Below are 24,884 nucleotides of genomic sequence, written 5' to 3'. Positions count from 1 at the left end.
ATTTATCTCCATCCAGTGTTGCACAAATTATTCACCAAGGTCTTTATTGATGATGGTAGAGTCTGATGGCTGCACAAAGCCTTCTCCAGAACATCCCAGAGATTCTCAATGGGGTTCAGGTCTGGACTCTGTGGAGGCCAATCCATGTGTGTGCGTCTCATGCTCCCTGAACCACTCTTTTACAATCTGAGCCCGATGAATCCTGGCATTGTCATCTTGGAATATGGCCGTGCCATCAGGGAAGAAAAAAACCCATTGATGGTCTAACCTGGTCATTCAGTATATTCAGGTAGTCAGCTGACCTCATTCTTTGAGCACAGACTGTTGCTGAACCTAAACCTGACCAACTGCAGCAACCCCAGATCACTGACAGTAGGCGCTAGGCATGATGGGTGATCACTTCATCTGCCTCTCATCTTACCATGATGGCCCATCACTCTGGAACAGGGTCAGTCTGGACTCATCAGACCACATGACCTTCTTCCATTGCTCCAGATTCTGATCTTTATGCTCCATAGCAAACTGAGGCCTGCTTTTTTTCCAGTTAGCCTCACTGATTGCTGACTGACAGCGGTCAGACTCTACCATCAGCAATGCAAGACCTTAGTGAAAAACTAATGCAACACTGGATGGAAATAAATCTTGTGGCATTGTAGAAGCTTTTCGACACAATGTCACAGTGAATTTGCACTGTAATCAAAGCTAAAGATGGTCTAACGAAATATGAGAGCGTATGACCTTTTTTTTTGGTGAAGACTTTTTGGCCAGGCAGTGTACTTTTATATGTTCAGGCCTGTCGTTCACAGGAAACCACAGTTTTATGTCACTAAAGACAATTTCTTCTGAAAACTCTGGCCAAAGTGATTTTGGAGCACTCCGATTTCCTATAGACGCCGGGAAACAGAGTTTTTGGTTCTCAAACATAACGGGGGCTCATGCTGATTTGATGGCACAGGTTTCACGTCTCAAAAACACTGACAAATATGGGTTTGGAATGCTTCTAGCCACAGTCGCAGATTTGTCCAGTGCGTGTAGACAAAATTATTTTTGAAAAACGAAAGGGGGTGGGATATTGTTTTTGAAAATACCTGGCTACGTGTGGCCGTAAACAGATGAAAAAATATTGATTTTTTTTTTTTTAACTGTAAATCATTACTTCGGGGGCAGAAGCAGGACAGAAGAGGTGAAGTAGCACAAAACCTCTGCTTTAATGCAAACACACAGCCACCCTGAAACATAGACAAGATAGAATTATCTATTGTTGTCATCATCCTTATAAACCTTTGCTTTAAGTGCACCCTGGTTTTGTGAGGTATTTATAAATGTCAAAAATCCAGTTTGTGACCACATGTAAATCTCCACAGACTGATGTGTTAACAGTAAACTGTAAAAGCTCTGTTGAGTCCAGCTGCCTTTCATTAGGGCAGATTTTCTTCTGATCTTTGACGCTCACATGCAGCTTCATGCTTACTGATCATTCACTTCCCTGTGTTAAAAGAAAACTTTATTTTCTCACTTTCCAACCTCCCACCAAGCTCAGCGTGCTACATCCACTCCTGAAACTTTAATCTATGACTTTGTTTGACGTTAAAAGTTTGGAAATGTATAATTTATTGGTAAGTAAATCATCTGAATGCATCAGGATGGTAGTAAATGGAGGAGGCAGATGGTGTCTCGTCCATTCATCAGCAGAAGTGACTTAATGAATGACTATTATGTCAGCACAGTCACCAAGACCAAAGCAAGGACTTGTTGGCTCCACGCTGATGCTGTGAGCAGGGATGTTGTCCTTCAGCTGGAGGCCTTGGGTTCAAGTCTCTGTATCTGCAATCATGAGCCTCATTGAAGTGTTTTTGAACGAGACACTGAATCTAAAACAGCTGCAGAAGAGCTGCTCTGGGGCTGACTCTGACCTTTAGAGTCGAAGTGAAAAAGAGGAGAGTGAAAAAAAGAATTTCTTTCAAGGATCATAAGTGCTGGCCATCCTAGTTTTAAACAAGTCTTCAGTTATGTCTCTGTGTAGTGAGCCTGATGACATCATGTGCTGATTCGCAATAAGAGATGTGGAATAAATCATTGAGGCGGATCATTTATCCGTGCAAAATCTCAGCCTTTTCTGGAATCTACTAATGCAATTAAGGATGAAAGATCAACCCATGGGGATCACTGACAAGGGCTTAAAGTATGAAAATGAACTTTTTTTTTACTGTCTCTACATTACATGACTTTATCTGAATGAAAAGTCTTTTTTTTCTGTTTGGAAAAAAACAGTTTAATATTTAGAAACTATAATAAAAAAACATACAGCTGCTCTTAACAGAATGAAGATTCAGATCAGCAGTCATAACAGACACAGACTGACTTTGTGTAGCAGTTCCTCTGAAGTGAAGTCAAAACTCTGAGAGCTCCCCCTGCTGACTGGCTGCAGAACAAGTCTGAAGACCCCTTTGCTGTCACTGATGGTCCATGGGTCAAACAAGAGGATTAAAATGCACACATTTTTCTCACCTTACGGTTACTTGACGGTTACTTCTCATCGTTCCTGTGCATGTTTATGCTTCCTTCAGTAACGTTAAGTTTTTATGCAAAGTTAAGCAGAGAGTTTAGAAGTAGACCACTACATTTCTTGCTTTGATAGGGGTGGGAAGAGACAGGGTCTAAACTGTAAGCGTCCATATCAAAACAACATAGTAGATCATACTGTTACAATACTACTACTAGCCTCATGCGGCTCTTTGACCCCTTTCCAGTGGCTCCTTGTCGCTTAAAAAAATATTATTGCAATAAATAATTTTTATTTTTCTTACAGAGGGTATTGATGATTAAAGACTTTGAAGAAAATAACATTTTGTTGAACTACATATGCATCTCCTCTTGCAATTAAGCTTTCTTTTTTTTTTTTTTTAACTTTGTGCAAATATTTGGAATTCCAAATTTTGTGACTTTTTTGTGACAAATTTGGAAAAAAATACCAAATTTTCAAAGATGTTGCAACTTTCAACATTTCTTTTAATTTCAGCATTTTTTTGCAAAGTATTTACATTTCTTTTTTTCTGACAATTTTGCATTTTTTGTCATTATTTTTGTTTTTCTTACAATTTTTGGAAATTTGAGCATTTTTTGAAATTACATATTTTTTATTCTTGCAAATGTATGAAATTATAACATTTTGGGATGTGCAAACTTTTGCACATTTTCTAATTTTATGTTTTTAAAAAAAATTCAAAAAAGAAAAAAAAAATAAACTAATTGATATTACATAACTTTTGCACTCAATGTATATTACAATTTTTCTTAAAAAATTTAAATGAATTTGCAAATTAACCAAAAAAAAAAAGAAAAAGAAAAACTAAGACATTTCATGTACAATTTTATAAATACAAAAAAACCTCCTCATTTAGATTCACTTGATTTTTGCTATGTATAGAATTTTATACACTTTCTGTCTATTGTGAAGATAAAGTACATTTTTGCTCCAGAATGACTTTAATCCAGGTGAGCTGAGGTAAAATGGCTCTTTTGAAAGTAAAGGTTGCAGACCCCTGATCTAGGGGATCTTTAAGTTGTGTGGATAAGTCAAATGTGTTTTGGTGGAGCAGAGGGAGAGTGTGATGCCAGTGTTGCTGCTCCACCAGCCAGAAACATCAAACTTATGACAAAGTTTTGCTGTAACTTTATAATTAGTTCTAAGATTTGGTGTCATGATGTGTTGCTGGTGAAAGGTTTATGTCTCAAAAATCGTTCTTCTTTGATGTCAGCTCTAAGAGTTTAAATTGTACAGAGAAAAAAAAACTTTCAGCACACCAGAGGCTTCAACTGGAAACCCTAACAAATTTGTACTCTCGGTCTTGCACCAACACACACTTCTTCTGCCTTTAAAATTTGTTGATAATATTCAGTATCAATGTTTCATCAATAATCCTCCTGCAACTCTTAACACTGAGCTCACCCTGAAAACCATACTGTGATGGAAAAAATGTGACTTTTCTGACAAAGGATAAATATTCTGCCAATGACAGTGGACGGCAAACATGCAAACACAGATATAAATGGAGATTTGGGGGAAGAGTTTTGAAGCAGCAGAGGTCCAGGTGTTTGCACATTGTGACTCATCCTCACATTGAGCTGTACTGAATAATAACCTCAATTCTCCAAATCAAGATGCAAGAAATGACCTATTATAAAGAGATATTTGTGGACTTCAGTTAACCTGCAATGCTTTCCTTTTCTCCATCTCTTAAAAAAAGGGAAAAAAAGTTTTAAAAATTAATGAAAAAGCCTGATATTATTAGCATTATTTCTTCTCAAAATGACTGAAATCCAAAAACAGAATCGGCTTGTGTTACTTTTCTGCATATCCTCAATAAAACAAGTGAGCCTTCACGTCCACATGTACGTGTGTGTGTGTGTGTGTGTGTGTGTGTGTGTGTGTGTGTTTACTGCTTTGAGCCAGGTGTAGCCCTTCTCTGCTTCCATACCTCTCATACATTTCTCCCTCTTTTTTTTTTTTTTTTGGCTTGTCATTTCTTGACATCTCTCCTGTAGGCCTGCGTTACCTCTCCAGCTCACCGTCTCTCTCCTTTCTTTTGCCTCTTGCTCCAGGGAGCCTCCCACACCAATTGGCAGACGGTGTATGATCCTCTTACACACACACACACACACACACCTACACACACACACACACTCACCTACACCAGACAGTGCAGTTGACGGTAAACTGAGAGTACCATCTTGTTTGTGTGTGTGTGTGTGTGTTTGTGTGTCTACACCAAGTCCAGAAGGCCCTTGAAATATGCACAGCAGTCCCATGCATAATACATGGGCACAGCAGGAGAAAAGAACTTGTGAGCCAAGTGGATCTCCACCTTTCCATCCCTCCACTCCACCCTCCTCCTGTCTTCCTCTTCTCTCCATCACACTGTCTGCTAGCTGCTGTGCATATGTTTTAAATAACAACCATCTCTCAGGGTCATGTTTGGGTCAGATACTGTGATGGAGGGAAGTCATGGAGGCCGGAGCGAAGGATGGCAGGAGGAAGGGGAGGGAGTTTATGGTGCTCAGTCACAAAGAAAGACACGTTTTATGCTCCGCAGAGGAACAGCAGAGGGATGCAACACGAAGAGAAAGGAGACGAGTCATTGGCTGTTATAAGTCAGCTGAGTCTTCCTGACCACCCAGCAGTGATTGTCGGAGGTCAGACGAGCTGCAGTGACCACAGGATGTTAGGCTGCAGTAACCTACCCTGGTTTGGTCATTAACCTTTAGAAAGTGAGATAATGAGCCCAAAAAAACACATTCACACAGCCAGCAGCCTGTCACAGGACTACATTCAATACAAAAGACCTCCCGTGTTTTCTTACCCTCCATGTTTCCTATCTAATATTTAAAAAATAACCAGAAATGATCACTCAATAAAAAACATGTTAAACAATTTTTGCACTTTACCTCTTTTGCCTAAAATGCCTGTAATGTATTTTTTAGTCACTAAAACATTAGCTGTCAATAAAGTAAATTTTGTGATCACTTCGCAGTAAAAGTCTCCATCTTCCCTGCTCTAAACGTGCATCAGACACTGCTCTTGTCACACTGGGAGAAAGTAGGTAGGCCTTGCTCTAATTCTTTGCTCCTTTTTACAAACACTGACAGGATTCAAATCAGAGCTTTGAGACTGCTAGTCCAATAGTTGTCACAACTTCAGCGGTAAGCTTAGGCTCTCTGTCCTGCTGAAAAGTCTGACAACGACCACACTGTGAATTTCCAGCAGATGTCTTCACAAGTATCAGTATATAAATAATCCTCCTTCCTCCATGATGATGCCTATTTTCCAAAGTGCACTACGTCCTTTCCCAGCAAAACAACCTCCTAATACAACACTGCAACACCAGTGCTTTAGTGTTGGGATGGTAGTATTTGTACAGACAAACCTTATCCTGTTTTCCCATCTTCTGAAATGCACGAAGCGGCTGAAAAAATTTCTATTTAGCGATTATTTCGAGACCCACTCTCACTGAAATGGAATGCTTTTGGTTTCACTAAACTTAGGGCCTGTTTTTAAAGCTGGATCTCCTTATTTACCAGCACTTCCTGTTGCTAGGCAATTAAAGTTGTCCCAAAGCACTCCTGCTATCCTTTGTACTGATCATTATGTGTGTTTGTGTGTTTTAGCTTGCTCTATATGCTTCATTGGCAAATTATTCAAATTTGAGCCACACCCCTTTTTGAATTCCCATTGGTTGGTGGTGGAGAAATGACACAGACCAGTACAGTGGAGCCCCAGAAGTTGGAATAACACGGTTTAGGATGCTGGGCGCATCAGTTCTGTGTAGAAAATGTGTGCCGCCAACCAAAAATGCTCTGAGTGGACACAGGTCAGCTACTTTCTTTTAATATTTGAAAGCAAACTTGTTGTTCCCAACCTTTTGAACTTTTCTTAAAAGTTATGCTTGTTATCATTTACACTTAGGCAAAATTATTAATGAAATATGAGCTTCATGACTACAAAAATGATATTATTGTGAATTTTTTTAGGGCAAGAAGAGGTGAAAGTATCCACGAGTTGTTCCTTCTTCAGGGGAAAAATCTCAACTGCATCCAAATCATGATGAAATGAATAAAGAAATATTGGGCAGAACTGCTGAATAATGATATAATACTTAAAGGATGTCTACCCCCTAACAGTACAGAGGCTTACTGTTCTTTTTAGTTTTGTCTGTACTGTACGTCCAGCTGCTTTAGGACAGTCCGTGATGTTTTGAGCCTCAGAATTGAATAAAAATGAATTATTAAAACACACAGAGTACAGTTAGTGACTTACAATCAGCTGTTTGAGGCCTGTGAAGGACTGTTCCACCGAGTTTGCAGTGAGAACCTGGCGCTTCATCGCAGCTTGTTCTCCAAGGAAACGAAGCATCAGGTCTTTTACAGCATCGCCCTAAAAGACAAAACATCCAGGACCTCAGGCTCAAGCATTTTAAGTCCACACTGAATACCTAAGTTTCAACTACAAAAAATTGAAAATTATACTATCACAGACTTGCTATTGGCAGTTATTTTGCACTGAATCAGTTCAAGAGGGTATAAAAACTCCTGATGCAGCTGACTATCACAAATGTGTAATCAATAAATTAATAATGAGCTCAGACAGGAGAGGAACAGAAACAGACAATAGAAAATGCCATTGTTAATCCAGCTTTCCAGTTTATCTCATTTGTTTCCCCAAAACTCTAAGGCTCTCAGTGAACAAAGACTCCAAGATGATGGAAAATGTCCTTGATTCATATTCATTTATTCAAACAGGTATTCAGACACTTTCTGAGCGGATAATGAACACAAGCGGAGCTGGAAGGTGGACTCACACAAAAAAGTTCAGCCCAATAAACAGATAGCTGATGATCCAAAGGATTTAAAAACAGATAAATGTTGCTGTTGGAGCTAAGAAGATGTTTGTTTGTAAGCAGCAGAAATCAACCTATGAGGAAGAAGCAAGTGTTTTGGTTCTTAATTGTCATGTATGACATTGTTTGGGTTGACTTCAGTACATAAAGCTAAATAAGATATTTTCAGTCAGACAGTAAGAGTATACAGAGTAGGTGTTTTGGCAATTTCTCTAAATCCTTACAATAGATCAATGAAAAAAAAAATATCCAAAGTGAGGTTCGTAGTGGCTGTGTGTCTGTTTTCTATCTGATTACATCTCTTTCACTCATGTTTTTACATCCCTGTATAATTTGTCCTGCTAACTCTGTTTTCCCCTCACCTCTTCCTCTTCTCTCTGTCGTCTACAGGTCAGTCATTAAATATTAATCCAAACATACTCTGTGTCCCCTACCAAAGCTTTCACAAAAATAACGTTTTTGTCAACGAGAAAAAGTAAAATCTTAAACATTCTCCTTGTGTGTGATCAGGTTGTCCGTAGTGTTGCTTTTGCGAATACAGTTGATAATTTTGGAAAAGGTTTTTTTTTTGGAGGGTGGACTCTCTGGAGACTATTCCTCTTTCATCAGGATCAGTATAGAAACACAAAATGAACTTCAAGTTTAAAATCACTGAAGTGTATTATGACAGTGTGAGTGTTTTGCTCGTCCTACCTGCAGGTTGTCAAACTTGAGTCCCGGCATGGTGAGTCTGCTGGTCTCCACATAAGCCGGGCTGTACTGCTGGGTGGCCACAGAAATCAACACCTTCCTGGTCTCCTCAGAAGGCAGCCAGGCATCATGGCGCCTGTCCACCTCACTCAGACTCAAGGCTTTTGCAAATGGGTCATCATTGCCTGAGAACACAGCCTGCAGCTGGTTGAAGGGCTGGGGCTGCCCAGCTGGAGTTTGAGATGGAGCTGAGGCTGTTTGTGGTGGATGCTGAGTCTTAGCAGTTGATTCAGGAGGGGCAGGGCCAAACACTGAGCTGGGGGTAGGCGCACCAGAATCCAGAGGTCCTCCAGGGGTGGAGATAGAGGAGGATGTGGAGGAGAGCTGGCGCTCAGGAGTGGGAGCAATTGGTGCAGGGCTGGAGCCAGGAGGGAGGTCAGCATTTGGGTTTGACACAGAGATAAAGGAGGAGGGGGCAGTGAAGGAATCAAAGAAGTCAGTGGCTGGGTTGCACTGTCCGTTGTCAGTGAAGAATTTACTGAGGCTGGGGCTGGGCTGACACACGAGAGGGGGCGTCTGCTTGCTGGGGGTCACCGCCTCAGTGCTTGGCCCACCACTCCCCATGCTGAAGCTGGGCGACTTGATGAGAGTAGGCTGGAAGCCATCGGGCACCAGAGACTTTGGCTGGGTTCCCTGGCTGAATATGGTGCACACCGGCACAGGCTCCTCCTTTGGGCTTGTCCCTTTAGCTTCTTGTAGTGCAGGTTCCTCTCCTAAAACATCAGATGAGCTCTGAATGCCATCATGTGGAGAAACACCAGCACCAACTGGCTCTTGTGTTTCTGCCTGCTCCTTTGTGCCCTCTTCTACTTTCTCCTCTGAACCATCTTTCTCCTGTTCCTCTACAGACACTGTTATCTCTGTGGTATTATGTCCAATTTCACTGAGTTCCTGTGTGTCACTTAAAGTCCCTTTTGCCTTCTCCACATCCTCCTCCTCCTCTTCAATTCCTCCCTCTAGAAAAGAGTCAATGGGAGCTACATCGTCCTCCTCACTGTTGTTAGGTGAGTCAGAAATCATGACACTCTCCATCATCTGGTCATTGAGCTTTTCCATCAGGCTCTCTGAGGGTGTAGCACTGCTGTCCTCCTGGGGGGTGACAAACTCCCCGCCCAGATCGATGCTGTCTTCCTGGGGTAGGAGGGGGTCTCTGAAGGGGGTCTGACTGGTGGTTGGCTCCAGAGGGTCTGGGGCTGGGGTTTCCTTGGTAACATCTTCCACAGTGATGTCCAAGGTGACAGGCCGCTGAGCTGGAGCCTCGTCACTATCCATCTTAATGCTGTTAGCAGGAAAACACAGAACATAGACATATCTGTATCCATATACCAACAGTGTATGATACATTTTGAGGGTTATGGGTAACATTAGAGATGAGTGGTACCCTGCTGACATAGCATCCTCTTTGATATTCATAAGGAGAGCTTAGAGATGCATGAGATGTCTTAAGTCACACTTAAAGTGAGGAGGCTGACTGCTACTATCACTGCTTCACAAGTTAAAGTTAGTTGGATGATAAAGTCTACCTAATCAATTCTCAAGATGAGATGAAGAGGAAAACATCTATATCCCTTTTTTACATAAAGACAAAAAAACACCCCAAGCTAATGTTGTAGAGGGAGGTTTGCTGACTTTAAGTGAGCTCATTTTTAGCTGTAGGAAATAAACCCAGATAAATTGCACTAACAAGGAAGAGCACATAGTCTAAAGAAGATGTGGGTTAATGCTACAAGTGAGTCTTTCATGAAGGCCTCACTTGTGACTTACTTGAATGATCATTCAAAACTTAACTAGATAATAAAACTTTGATGGTTTTAACATCAAAATTGGTGAAAAAACAGAGTCTTTTTATTATATAAATCACTTCAGAATCAATTTTTTTTGTGTTAAAAACATTGATTTGATTGAAGCACAGTGTGTTCACTGACATGTCTCAGTTGGTAAGGACTAAGTCAGCTTCAGAAGTTTATACTGTAGCTTGTGTTTTACTTCACACAGCTTATTATATGTTACATCTTAATATGAATCAAAACAGTAACATGTAGTATCAGATAGAGCTCGACCAACATGGGATTTTGGGGACCAATGTCAATACCGATACTGGGGGCAAAAAGAAGCCGATATATCTGCCAATATATATTGGATATCGGCCAATATATGTAATAAATGTATTGATATGTAGGATATATACTGTTTATGAACACAAATTATGACTAGCTATTAAAAAGTTCCATCTTCCATTTAATGCATGGGACTAAACTAGATTTCAAGTAACAATGTTGCTGCTTTCAAAACATGCAATAAATACAATTACAACAAAATACATTGAAACATTTTCAAAAATTATTTCAACCAAAACAATAACTAGTGACTTGATAAGCCCAGGTTAATCCTGCATGGCATCATAAAGTGAGACGCTGTGTAGTAGCCTTATATCAATTAACACACAGGAGCAGGAGCGACAGAATCTCCGTGAAGTAAACATTTTTTATAATCGGCTACATTTTTGCCGATGTTGATTAATCGGTGACAGGCTATAATAGGCCCAATTAATCAGTCGGGCTCTAGTATCAGATCAATGTTTTTGTGGGAAACCAATATTATATCCATCTGAGATGTGAGGACACAGGGACATGATACAAATTGAAAAACTAAGAACAAGACTGTACCCGATGCTATTCTAAAATGACTGTTTTATTTGACTTGTAAAGAGAGGAGTGATTGTGATGGTCATCACGCAGATGCGAAGGAAGCAGCCTAACACTATAAGCTGGATGGTTATCATCATGATATGGTTAATAAGGTCATGTAGTATTCAGCAGTCATCATTTCAGTAGTTTTCAATGATAATAATTCAAGGTAGTTAGTCATATTTTGTCAGTTATCCTCAGTAGAAGTAATGAGACATCATGAGTTAAAATGATACAGAAAAGTATGTTCTTACGTGTTGTTTATGTCATTTACTAATCAGTAGTTTAGAGTCATATTCAGAATGGGTTACAGAGTAAAGGCTGATTTCCGAGTCTTCAGCATATATCCTTATTTTTTCACAATCTATTGATGACAGTTTGTGGAAGGCTTTGCAGCTTCATGCGTCCATCACTGGATTACACTCACAGCAGGCAAAACAGTCACTTCCTGTCACTGAATTATCTAATAAACGCTGTTTCTTGTACACTAACCAACAGGCAGCACTGGGTTTAATCTGCAAAGAGAAGGAATCAGTTTACCGTCTCGTAACTAGTGTTTTCAGTAGTTTCCCGTTAAATTAATCACCAAGCAATCTCATGATGTCTTATTTGAAGTAGCACGCTAATGCTACGTTAGCCGGTTTGCTTTGGTTTAGCAGTCGAAATATAAAATATATACTTCACTTCTCGTTGACAACGCGTTGAAACTGACATGAAACATACTAATATACGGGCGCTATTAGTGTTTCATAACAGAAACGGAGATATTTGCTGGATAAAGTTTAATTTACTCACCTTACTGCAGGATGACAGCTTGTACTCTAATAGGCATGCGCAGTTCTGAGAACCAGATGCATGTATGGTATCCCAGAGCAGACAAATCTCATCCCACCGCTGATTTTGGTAGTCTTGACATCATCTCCGTAATTTCAGAAGCCTTCACAGCCTCACCCGGCGAACGTTACGTATTGTACGTAAGCCTGAAACGTAAGTCCCGGAAGTACCGAGTCTGTGTTGTGTTTGTGTGCAGAACGTAGCACAATTAACTTTTTAACGTTTTTACCGCTTACAGACCATTTTAACGAAGGGCAAGGAGAGGGAATTGTGGAATTCTTCTAAAAATGGAAGACGACGCTCCTGTCATTTATGGACTCGAATTTCAGGTACATGTTCCTGCTGATCTGTCACCATTCATTACTGTTTACCTATGTGCTAGTGGGGGCTAGCTCTGTTGTGTCTTACTCACCTAATGGGCTGTTCAGAGCTCATAGGCGAAAATGAAAACAAGGAGATCTATATATTTTAGTAAACTATGATATTAAGACGTGATAGATTACCAGCGGTGCGGTGGGGACAACGAAACTATTAAACCAGTAGTTTGTCCAGATGCAAGTTCATCAATGATAGTTTACAGTAACCACACAGAAAGCTGACAGTGCTTTTATACACATTACAAACACTTCACATAACTTAAATGATGGGGTAACAGGTGTGTTTTTGCGGGCCAGCCCATTTAGGTGTTTCAGGTAATGAAGCTGACACGATTGAGACCACATTTATTACTGATATAAGCAGAACAGAAGTCAGGAGCATTGTTAAAAAACGATAAGGGGAAAGGTGCAAAAGCAACGGGAGGAAGACAGAAAGAGAAGATGGAATAACAGGTTTTAAAAAGTTTTTTTCCCAAAATGAAACAGGAAAATGAAACAAAAATAACTCGAATAAGATTTTGACATACAGGATTAAATAGTTCATTATACAGAATAGCCAAACAGAGTACAGGTAGTTCAGAGTAGTGCATATGCTTTTCCATTGCCAGAAATGATATTAAGAAAGAAGACAGCATATCCAAAACCTGAAAGGAGTGAAAGTAGGCTTGGATATTGTAGAACTTGTACAGCAAAGTTCTGGAAATTGGTATGCTGAATTTTTGTTCCAGTACCTTAGATAGTGTAAGCTCACTGAGAAAATAAAAACAATTGTTATGTAACTCTTTTGATTATTGTTTCAGCTGATTTTTGTTTGTCTCTACTTTATTAATGTATCCTAAGAGAAGGATACATTAGATGTTCTGATCCACACTCAAGAGCAGTAGAAGTGCACCAATAACTTGTTTGCCCACTGCCAATAAACGCTAGAAGAAGACATAGCTGTGACAGGGTAACCGTATCAATATTTTTGTACTTTGCAGGCTCGAGCACTCACAGCCCAGACAGCTGAAACTGATGCCATTCGTTTCCTTGTGGGCACACAATCTCTGAAATTTGACAACCAGGTAAGAACTAAGATGTTGTGAGTCGTCACACATACTTTACTCCCTTTGTTGTTGAGTTAACATGGAAAACTGATTGATTGGTGACATATGATAAATGTTGAACAAAAAAGAAAAAAAAAAATACAAAGAGCAGCCTAACACAAAAAGGATTTTGACACATTAGCTGCAACAAGTTTGCAGTGGTGCATAGATGTTGATGTTGCTGAAAGTTGAGGTACTCTGAGGATAAAAAATGAACTCAACAAAAGAGAGTCAGTTACTCCCCTAACTAACCACTGCCTTTCATTTTACGAAAAAACTATTTTCAATATTTCAGATTTATTATTGTAATATCAATTTAAAATGTGTGTGTACATACACCCTATAATTTAATGTGCAAGTTAACTCTGCAGCTTCCTCTGTGCTTGAATATCATCAGAATTACTTCTCTAACTTTTTCAATGTGAAATCAATAAGTAAGAAATGTATACTGTGGCTGCTATTCTTTAATATAGATGTAATTAACATAAACCTAAATGGAAACATAATTTAATCATTGTTTAACATAAAATCTATTATTACCTCTGCCAATGAGGTTATGGTTTTGGGAGAGTTTGTCTGTTTGTCTGTTTTGCTTGTTTGTGAACAACATAACTCAAAAAGTAACAAACAGATCTTGATGAAATTTTCAGGAAATGTTCAAAATGGGATTAGGAAGAAGTTATTAAATGGAGGTGATCTGGATCAATGTCTGGATCCAGGATTTTTTAAAGGATTCTTTATCATTGTGAGATAGGGCTGTTTTCACCATATGTGTACATAACTCCATGATAAATGGTCGGATTGCTTTGCAAAACAATACAAGACAAGGTCACCATAATTTCTGACAGATGTAAAAGTACAATCCAGATCATGGCAATATTCTGGATACTAAGATCTAAAATATGAAATATGAACTGGGTTATCATCATTTTCAACACTGTCGGGTAACAATTTATTGTACAAACCTGCAACTAACACCAAATTGTAGCAGACAGTCTGCTAAAAGGGAGTATAACATTAAAGTAGGACTAAAGCGCTGGTGGCAATCACAATATGCCTGGCAGAGGTCTGCGCTTTCTGAGTGCTTTGCCAGTTATTAGTGTTTTTATGTTATTGATGACTTATTGTATATTATCAGTTGCAGAAACAGAAACAAAAATAATGCCATATTAGCAATAAACGAGACACCATAAAGGAGACACAAGAATGTGCAGAAATTTGACATGTATCGTTGATTTTGTGAGCCTTGTTAGCAGAAATATCAATTGATGTTGTGTGACTTGAGTGAAGATGTTTAAAGAGTGAGGGTATCACTTGTGCTTGGGAATAAACAACACGAAAGAAGTTTACAAATTGGTATAAAATTTCCAAAAATTTGCAATTTCGTTGCACTGGTTGCAATGGCAAATAAAGTTCGATTCTATTCTATCCTAAAATCTCCTGTAATGAGCTTGTTTTTTTTGTTGCCCCCATGGGCAAAGCGTGACCTCCTACCTCTTTGCTAATTTTGTCAGTGGTTGTGTACACATCTTTTCTGACAAAAAGAAACCATACAACTGTATTTTATATGAGGCTGTTTCTTTCCTCAGAATTCTGTACACAGACTAGTCTCATACTATACCCTCACATTGGTTCTGGACATTAATGATCAGGGTATGTACAATGTTGTCCTGGTTTAGTTTATTTTGAGGATCATAAAAGTGCATCACTGTTAATTTGCTGTCAAATAGTCATCGGAGAATCTTTAAAAAGCCATAAATGAAAGTGGAAAGTATTGGCCAGGTTGATATTTTAACAGCACTGAAATTATTTGTTTACCTGTGATGTTTTGAACAGTTGGACAGTTGGGAAAAGTAGATGCTCAGGATTCTTTTTGCATAAAGACGAACTCTTGTGAATTTATTTTTCAGTGTCTGATATTGTATCTGCATGAGGGCCAGAATGCATTCTTTATTGTGTGTGTCGTGTGGGTGTGCATGCATGCACATCTTGCAGAGGTTATTGCAGACACAGATGACAGAAACAGTTGGCTGTAAATGATTGAGAAGGAGAGACAGACAGACAGACAGACAGAGACAGATCCCAGCTTTAAAAAAGGAGCCTATTTTCTGGCAGACTCCGGTGTGAAAACGGTCTGGCACTGAATGCAGACGCAGCTCAATCCAAGTCTTGTGTAGCGAGTCTAATTCAGAGCTCGTTGGGAGCGGTGACAATGCATCCCAGTCGATCTGTGTGATTTCTTATCACACACTGTTAGTAGCTGAATATACTCCTCTTCGCACTTTCACTTTCACTCTGGCACATCCACAGAGCTGAAACACATGAAAACCAGGGAGGCAAGAGGAACTTTAATAATAGAGTAAATCCATTCTTAGCATAATTTTCAGATTAATGTAGTAATGAAGGTAGTTATTGTGCTTATCTTTTATTCATGTGTTCATTACTTCAGGGCCACATAGGACCTTTGCTGCAATTTAGTGACGTCATCATAGGAAGTAACTACTAATAAGAGAAATGCAGGGAAATCCTCAATCATCTTAAATAGTATTTCAAATGCAATCAGGAGTATAACACTGCTCTGCTGCCTCTTGTGTCAGACATGGAGAAAATATTCATGATAAAAGAAAAACATTAAACTTCTTCTTAAAACCGTTTCTTATTTAGTGTTTGTTCTATTGTTTTTATCTCTGGTTTTGAAAAATATGCACCGTCATCCTGTAGCTGCAGAGTTTTGGTGACTGATTTTTAACACTCAGAAAACATGAAATCAACCACAGAAGCTGATTGTTTTAATTTATCTAGTCTAATCTAGTCGTGTGTAACTGTGATTGGCACAGATGTGTGAGATGTTGTGCAAGTTACTGAAAATAAATAATTGGTTACAATTACCAGTTTCCAAACTGCTGAGTTGCTGCATCACAAAAATAAAGTCTCACTAAAGAAAATAGCTCAAACTTTTTTTCTTTTTTGACTTTTGCCCCCTGTCTGTCATCTCTCAGCGAACTTTTGATATGGCCAGGTAGTTGGATGAAAACATTACGATGAAGACATTACTGCATGCTCAGGAGTGCTCAGTTATGCAGTGATGAAATAAATGTACTGCTGCTTTAAATTGCAGTTGTGATCAATTAGCCACATTTTATCCCTCTGTGGTTTGGGTTGAGTTTAGCTAACGCATAAGGTTTCAATTTGGTTTTCATTAAATGAAATCTCATTTTCTCTCATTAATTCAGTTGTCTGAAGGAAAAAATTGGAATCATGGTTGAACCAAATGTAAAAATTTGCAACATTTCACGGTCTGATGTTATATCACTGTTTTTGTTTGAATGAATACATGTGTAGTATCCATGAATTAGCCTAGTTTGTTGCTGCTGCTGCACTGATCTGGTTGATCGTCTTAAGGAAGGAAAGTGAAATACAGATAAAAGCTGTGATATTGAGAAATGATCTTTACTCCCAAATCCAGAAAAAAAAACTTTTTCTATGATGATGGTGATGGGTATAACAAATATTTAGGCTTCAATTGAAAGTACTATGAACTACAAATAACATTTGAAAGAAAAAACGCGTGTCTTTGTCTCATTAAAAAAAACAAAAAAGCAAAAATTAAACAACAACAACAAAAAAACAGTTAAAGTTTTAAGTGTGATGTGCTCTTTAAGCTTTTAACTCTTTCACTGCCACCGACGTATTTGACGTCATTTCAGTGTGGAACGTTGCCCGCTAAAGAACAGAAAAGGGTAGAGACAATCTTTTTTTTCTGATGAAAGAAGAGAGTCTACTCCATATTTCGGTTTTCTGTGTTTACAGAGTCATAGAACTCAATATTATGTGGGTTTTAAAAGATAGTTAAAAATGCTCTAAAATGGCTGGCAGTGAATGAGTTTATTTTCTTCATTGTGGAAAAAAAGGTCACTTAAACATTTTGGCTTTACTTGTAGACAGCAGTCATGCCATCCATCTCTTTTAGACAGTCTATGGTTTGAATAGTTCTATGTTATGTTGGTGTGATGTACCTTAAAAAACAAACAAACATTATTTTAACCCATATTGTTAAAATGTAAAATCTGTACAGTAGTGACCTTGGTTCCCTTATTTGAATCTCAAGTATCATATAAAGCTGAGGACCTAATAGAGATCATCATCCATCTTTTAGTTCCCGGTCTTTAAGATGACCCTTATTCTAAGTCGCAGATTCTTCCTGTTTTATTCATGAGCTCTTTGTCTTCTCCACTCTGCATAACTTTCCTGGCCTACATCGGTCCCTCACAGTCTGAACTTGTGATGTGAAAAATGTTTTTTCGATTGGCATTTCAGCCCTGATAGCTTCTGCTGTATCCATAAGCCTGCTGGCCTCTCCACCTCCCATTAAGCATAATGCAGGGTGGAAATGTCTCTTTTAACTCGCAGAGCACCTCTCAAATCCCTCAGAGACCAATAGCTGGAATGACAAATCGGAGGGCGCGTCGGCATGGCATTTAAGGCTGCTAACGAGATAAAGCGCCCGAGCTTGGCACCTCTCACCCGCTCGCCACTCCTCCACCCCGCTTACTGTCATCTGCACGGCTAAAGAGCTTTAGCACAGAGGCCCTTGGAGTGGGGGCCACGAGCCAGCTCGGCTTTATCCCCCCCCTCACACCCCCCTTCCCAATCTTCCCTCCCCTCTCCTCCTCTTTGCTTCAGTTCCTCCCACCATCGGCACATAATTAAAAGTGCTGGGCCGGCTGCCCAAGTGGCTGAGGGCTATGAGTCACTCCCCAGACCTGAAGAATGAGGGATAAATCACCTGGGGGAGGAGGGCTGGAACTTCTCTCCCCTCACACCTGGGTTCATTCAGGGGGACCCTATTATCAGGCCCTCCAATTACCCTGTCCCGCCAGCCTGAATTTATTTGCACCGCTCCCCCACCACCATAAAATTATAACTTTGCCTAATAATTTTTTGCTCGATGCAGTCCAACTCAAGGTTAATAGCCGCCTAGCTGACTTTGAGGAGGCTGAGGGATGCTGCTGCTCCGATGGTCCTCCTCCTAACGCTCCTTCTTTCATCCTCCTGTTTAGCCCGTAAAAGCAGAACAGGGTAGGGGAGTGGAAGTGCCTGGCAGGAGTTATTGTCCAGTGCAACCCCATTAACAGTCCCCCAAGGTGCTGTAAGTGTCTCTCATACGGGAGAAACCGCCATTAATTGTCTGATCAAACCTTGAGACCCTTACTGTTTTACTGTATTGAGGGCCCTGAACTGCGTTCAGTTGCGGGCCCTTGTAGAATAGATTTCCATCTTATAAAAAGAGCTAGAGAAGAAGGCGCTGCTATTAACATCTTATGGATAAAAGTTAGCCTGTTTGTTGAACTTGCATGCCGTAAAGTTAGAGAGCTGATGATTGTGTTTTCAAGTGCAGCCAAGGCCGTGACACTGAGCATGTCTCGATCTTTACGACAGGTTGTTGATATGGTTGTAATCTTTTACAGCTCCTCCTTTGAATCTGTTGCATCCTTGATTATGACAATTTCTGAAAGAAAGTGTAAGCTACTGAGTTGGAAACCATCCTAAAATGAAATGAACAATCATGTTAGAATGCTAGGATGTGTTATTTCTTAACTCCGCCACGTCTTGCTGACCCAAGCCTCGCCTGACTTTGCTGAAGGACTTTGTTTCAAGATTATTTGCTCTGGTTTCATGAAAAGTCTCAGAATACATCAGTAACCATATCATCATTTTGCTATATGATACATGCCTCTGAGTAAGTAAACTGCAATTTTGTGTATTTTGGGGTGTCGACTAAAGGGCAACTCCGGTTTTTTAACCCCTGGACCTTATTTATAGGTGTGTGCATGCTCATATACTCACTGAGACAAACATTGTGCAGCTCGGAGTCCTTCAGAAGTTATTTAGATCCAACCGATTTTAACCGCACTTAGCGGGGGCCACGGCAAGGGAGCTTCAGCGCGGAACATAATCTCTGCAAAATCGCTCATTTCGGCTATATTTTTTCATCCATCGCCAGTGTTATCATCAAGTCAGCTCGTCTACTGTCTTCAGGTGGGTCAGCTGACCTGGTAAACAAACGTTTGACAGTTGTCCTTACCGGTTTGAGTCTGAGTACACGGACGAGGAGCTCCATGAAAGAAGGATGCAGAGGGAGAGAGACAAAGAGCTGTCTCGAGAACAACAAACAGGAGCACGTCCACGACTCAATGCAAACTGGTGGTGCGCTTGTGGACAGTGTTCGCCTATGGCAACAGAAGAGGAGTGTGTTTGTGATAATGATGGATAGTGATGGATGAAAAAATATAGCCGAAACGAGCGATTTTGCAGAGATTATGTCCCGCGCTGAAGCTCCCTTGCCGTGGCCCCCGCTAAGTGCCGCTAAAATCAGTTGGATCTAAATAACTTCTGAAGGACTCCGAGCTGCACGATGTTTGTCTGAGTGAGTATATGAGCATGCACACACCTATAAATAAGGTCCAGGTGTCAAAAAACCGGAGTTGCCCTTTAAATTTAAATTGCAGTTCTTGGATACTTATGTTTTTATTTGCGTTTTTTTAGTTTGCTTTTTTAACACCAGACCATGGTGACCAAAAAGTTAAATCATGATGGTAATGTCTACAGACTATATCAGGGGCCATATTTTCCCATGAAACGTTAACGTGGGCATGTACCCCACGTGAGCCAGAGAGAAACATTTCATCCTCTGCTGGAGAAAAGTAGTAACTTTTTCCAATCCAGTTTATAAACAAAGTTTGAAATGAAGAATTTGAAAAAAAAAAAAAAAGATTTTTGACAAAGAATCACTATTTTGATATTGTCAAACAAAAAATCCTGATATATCAATTTTTTGATTTTTTTCCTCCCACCCCTATTAAATATTCAAGTCATTCCTCATGATATGTTCCAAAACAGGTCATAATAAAGTCACTTTCAGAGTTTTCTTAATTTTTTTCTGTTTGAAATGATCTGTATGTCTTCAAACAGTTTAAGACGAATCAAATTCTTCATGATGTCCATTATGTTTCTGCCCCTCTCATGAATGCTTCACTGTACTTCATTGACACTCTCCAGATAAGAAGTAGACACGTAAAATTACAGCACACATAGCTATGGTTTAATAATCCACACTGCCAAAGGTTTGCAAAATAAAAAGTGTCTTTTTAAAAACTGCACAATTAAAGCCCTTCACCAGAAACACTCTCTCAGATAATGCACCTCATCCCCAGCCCCATTTAGCAGAGCCATTTGTCTTCAAAAAAAGAAAGATGGAATGAGCTTTTATCGATTTCCTTTTTGTTTTGCCTTTTTCTCTGACTCCTCCGACGTGTCAAATGAGAACTCCCATGAATCCAACATGACTTCAAGAAGTGTCTTAATCGTCGCTTTAAAGGCTGAATCAAGATGAAAAGTCTCGGAGCTGACAGGGAAAAAAGAACCAAAGAGATGCCTGCCTTGAAATTACGTTTACTGTCATATTAAAAGGAGGAACCTTCTTTTCTGTGGGATTCAGAGGAGTGGGGGAGCTTTGAACTGCAGCTGGTGTGTGCGTGTGAGGGAGGTGCTGGCAGTGTTTTAACTCCAGCTTCATCCTTAACACATCTTCTCTCTGTGTCTTTTCTTCCAGATCCACATCATTGACTTTGATGATGAGAATAACATCATTAATAAGAATGTCCTTCTGCACCAAGCTGGGGAGATATGGCACATTGGCGCCAGTCCTGCAGATAAGGCTGTGCTCACCACCTGCTATAACAAAAGTGAGTCCTACTGTTTCCGTCTGTCTCTGGATCCATTCACAGTCTCTCTTTATGCATCATGATTCTCTTTTTTTCTCACTGTTTTTTTTCTTTCTTCTTCTTCTTCTCCCTTTCTTTGTGCTGTGCATTTACTTTGATTTCTGTTCTCTTTCTCTTTCACACATGCACCAAACTTCAGAAAACTTAATGATTAGGCTGCATGTGTGAATGCAAACAGTCAAATTTTCATCCCGGCTTTATCCTTAATTATCCTGCCAACCTTTTAATGAAACTGTGTCTCCGGTGTTCTTCAGGAGCATGAACCAACAGCCAGAGCTACCAGATTTTTTCTTTTTCTCAGTGCTTTTTGGCCCTTAACAGGGATAATGGTACTGTGAGGTTAAGGCTGAGCATGTTTTTATGCACTTTATGAGACTGTAATTAAAGATTTCAGGAGAAGTGTACCTGAGTACAACAATATCCCTCCATCACATAACGCTCCCAGTACAAAATCAGTCAATATCACACCAACAGTCTCTCCATTTGTGTTGTCAGGGTAATGGGAGTGTGTTTTGATGCTCAGTAGAGGGTGCATCATGTGCTGAGGTTACAGTCCTCCCCACATTTCTTTGTTTCCCAAATCCTCTTACAATAATAATAAGAAAAAAGAAACACACGAAGAGCAGAAGGTGTCCTCAGCTCAGGCCTCGGACCCTAATAAAGGTAGCAGCCTAAGACATCCCCTGAAAATTAAAACACCTCAATAAAGAGCAGAAGGTTTCTTGATAGACAGATACCCTCTTTGAAGAATGCTCCCAGTGGTGACAGGTACCCAGGATTACCTGGCCCCACACATGCACAGAGCCGCTTGGTCAAAGATCATAGAACAGAATAAAATAGAATAAAATAGAATAGAATAGAACTTTGTTGTCATGGTAACAAGTACAACAAAATTAAAGTCACAGCAGCAATTAAGAAAACAAAATTAAGAAAGTGTATAGAAAGAGCAAAAAGGTCCATAAGAAAATAGATGATGACAGCTTGTTCATCATTGTCCAGTTCAGCCAGCCTCCACCTCCACAGGGTCCAGGACTGAGCTTCTTCAACAGTCTGTTCAGTCTCTGTCTCCTGGATCTGTCTGCCCACAGCAGGTGAAGCTCTTCCAATGTGGCGTTGGTTCTGATGTTAGCTCTGTTAGCCATGTCTGTGAATAGCATAACGCTACTCTGCCCTCTGGTATTCCCTCTGTTGCTGAGTTAGCACAGCTAGCTCGTCCATTTCATTGGAGATAGATCTTATGTTCCCAATGACGATGGATGGAAGGACAGGTCCATGTCGTCACTTCTTAGCTCACACCTGAGAACCAGCACGTCATCCAAACCTCCTTCTTCTCACCTTGTGGGAAGACATCAGGCCTTACACCAGTTAGCATTGACATGCTACATACTAAACAATGCAGCCATGGTTACATGTAGGATCTCCAGACAAACACAGGAAAAAAAGTAGTAAAAATATCACTGAAGCCACAAAAAATTTGGTGTCCATGACCAAAAAATAAGCCATACAAAGTAATGACCTACTCCAAATACAAAGATGATGAAAAAGAGACAAAAAAATTACAAGAAACGAACAAAGAAGAGAGAGCTACTGCACCTAGCAAACTTAAAAACTTATAAACAAACTCATAAACTTAGTTTTTAAAAAGGGGGTGTTGTGCTTTCCCATATTTTAAACATTGGTATAAAATAATACCACTGGATGTTCAGACTAAACGTGTGCAGATTTTTTATGTGATGAGGTCATCACATAAGGATCTCTTCACTGGCTAATTACACAATAGTAAGGCGGGCCTCAAACAGGAAGTTCTGCCCATAGCCCCACCCCCAATAGGCCATCAGAATGCTAGCCAATCGAGGAAGGGGGTTGTTGGAACAGGGAGCATTTAAGGTAGATTCTGGGCACCACCTCCTTTGCTCAGTGCCAGCAGCAGCGCACACCCAAAGCCTCTGACTGTGACTTCATGAACACACTCACTCACTAGCCCAGCAACCACCTGATGTATTGTGTTTCTAAGTAGAAGAGACTCGAGAGCTGTAAACCTGACTTTGCATGTTAGCACAAGCTAGTCTCTGGGTTATCTGACACATACCCTCTCAGTAGAAAGCCGACTTGCATTGCTCTTTGTCCTGTGCTGCTCTCCAAGTGCCCAAAAGCGAGTGATCCAGCCAAGCTTCACCCTCATTTATAGTTCTACAGTTTTATTTAGCAGACGCTTTTGACGCTGCAGGTGCTGCCATTAAGTGCAATTTATTTTATTTTTTAGGTAAAAATCTTTATCTGTGCCGTCTGTGTTTGGCGTTAACTTTAAAATTAGTTGTGTTTTTCATGCTTCATGGTATGTCCGCTATCTTAAACCCTTGGGATAGCTTCTTCCACTCGCTAATCAACACTCAAAGTTACTTCTGCACTGGAAGTGTTGTGATGCAGACACTGAGAAACATGTGTTAAAAGCCTAGAAGTGGCGATTGAGGAGGATTAGTCCTATAAAAATGGACATTTTGTTTTGAGGACAATCCTGCAGGCCCTGCCTTTAAAGAGACAGCAACAAAAATTAAAAGTTTTTTTTGGCTATAAATCAGAAAATGTAAATACTCTTTGAGAAAATTCACTGCAACCATTAAAACCAACACAGCAGCAAAAGATGCAAAGAACAAACACATGCACTGGAGAAAGTAAGATTTAAAGATCAGAACGGGAAGTCTTGGTTACGATTCAAAAACATAACATTGTGACAACTGTAGCATCCTTCCAATCTCATGTCTGGCTACTTAAGACGCCTACATCCTCCACCTGACCATGAGAACTCTGTACTCTTGGTAGCTGGTAGTCATAGGTAACAGGAGTGAACAGTCATGTTAGGAAACATCAGAAGGAGCCTCAGAAAAAACTCTGTTTGTTTCTCTTCATTTAAGTCTTATTTGGAAGTCTTAAGCTGGTTGAAAAAGTGATTGTAATCAGTAATAATAACAAGACAATCAGTGAGAGCATTTACGATCTCTGTGTTGTGAATTTAACACCAGTGGACAGCAGCACCTGAAGTCACGTGTCCTCTCTGCTTTAGATGTATGAGTATCTTGTTTTTTGTACATGTCTTCTTGTCCCAGTCTGCCCCCGTCTGTCATCATGCTAGCTGGAGTTCCTAAGAGAATAAAAAACTCTAATGAAAGTAAATTTGACCTTGTTTCTCAGAGGTACAGTCAGTGTTTTGGTGTTTTGGTGTGTGTATGTGTGTGTGTTTCACCCAGCAGCAGACAGTCATGTCAGATGGGGCATGGTGTATTCAGAGAGCACTGTAGGCCTTCAGGGTTACACACCATCCTCACCCAACCTCCCCTCTTGTCTTCCCCCCTCTCCCCCGTTCCTCTCCTTCTCTCTCTGTCAGCTGAGCTCTACATGCTTCAGTTCACAGGATGACAGCCACTCTGGACCGGGCTGAGGCTCAGACAGCCCACCACGCACTGATGCACACACCACACACAAAAATATATACATGCACAGGCGCAATAAACACACATACACAAGTGCGCTCTTATAGCGTTTCCATACCGCCTCCCACCGGCACTCCAATATGTGAGCAAGAAAAGCCTTTTGTTCAAGATGATTGCTTGCCCACTTACTCCAAGTGCAAGGTTGTCTAAAACCACTCAAGAGCCTGTGGACTCGCACCACGTTGCTTTTTAATTTGACAAATAGGCCTAACGCCTGTGTTTCATAGCCCGGCGCCTGCCCACACACTGTCAATACTACACCGAAAAGAAATTAGGCTCTTTTGCTCTCTCTGTTTTCCTTTCCCCTCTCTCCCGCTCTCTCCTTTCTGTGATTGGTTATGGCCTCCAGCCTCAAACTTTTAGTCCAATTACCGTATCAATTCTACATTTACTCCACTGGTTCCAATTAGCAGCTCTGGCTCTGGTGTGGATGTGCCAAAATAAATCACATGTGATGTGGATTTGAAGCAAAGTGTGTCCACATC

General features: G+C 40.2%; 2 protein-coding genes across 2 annotated transcripts in view; one reads left to right on the top strand and one right to left on the bottom strand.

The window, feature by feature from the left end:
* The window catches only part of trappc12 (trafficking protein particle complex subunit 12), a 50,282-nt gene extending 38,550 nt beyond the window's left edge, over positions 1–11,732 (bottom strand). Inside the window, exons 1-3 of the mRNA XM_074691316.1 lie at positions 11,627–11,732; positions 8,088–9,423; positions 6,815–6,931 (exon numbers count right to left, since the gene is read on the bottom strand). Coding sequence (XP_074547417.1) covers positions 6,815–6,931; positions 8,088–9,416 — 1,446 coding nt within the window. The 5' untranslated portion in view covers positions 9,417–9,423; positions 11,627–11,732. The remainder of the gene's footprint in view (positions 1–6,814; positions 6,932–8,087; positions 9,424–11,626) is intronic.
* Positions 11,733–11,817: 85 nt separating this feature from the next.
* eipr1 (EARP complex and GARP complex interacting protein 1) overlaps positions 11,818–24,884 on the top strand; it is a 75,803-nt gene continuing 62,736 nt past the window's right edge. The window contains exons 1-3 of the mRNA XM_074691317.1: positions 11,818–11,994; positions 13,023–13,106; positions 20,740–20,872. Coding sequence (XP_074547418.1) covers positions 11,953–11,994; positions 13,023–13,106; positions 20,740–20,872 — 259 coding nt within the window. The 5' untranslated portion in view covers positions 11,818–11,952. The remainder of the gene's footprint in view (positions 11,995–13,022; positions 13,107–20,739; positions 20,873–24,884) is intronic.

The sequence above is a fragment of the Halichoeres trimaculatus genome, unplaced genomic scaffold, assembly GCF_033239565.1.
Source record: "Halichoeres trimaculatus isolate MK-OKI-2021-1 unplaced genomic scaffold, fHalTri1.1 fHalTri1_scaffold_17, whole genome shotgun sequence".
NCBI lineage: Eukaryota > Metazoa > Chordata > Actinopteri > Labriformes > Labridae > Halichoeres > Halichoeres trimaculatus.
This window is presented reverse-complemented; position numbering and strand designations above follow the sequence as displayed.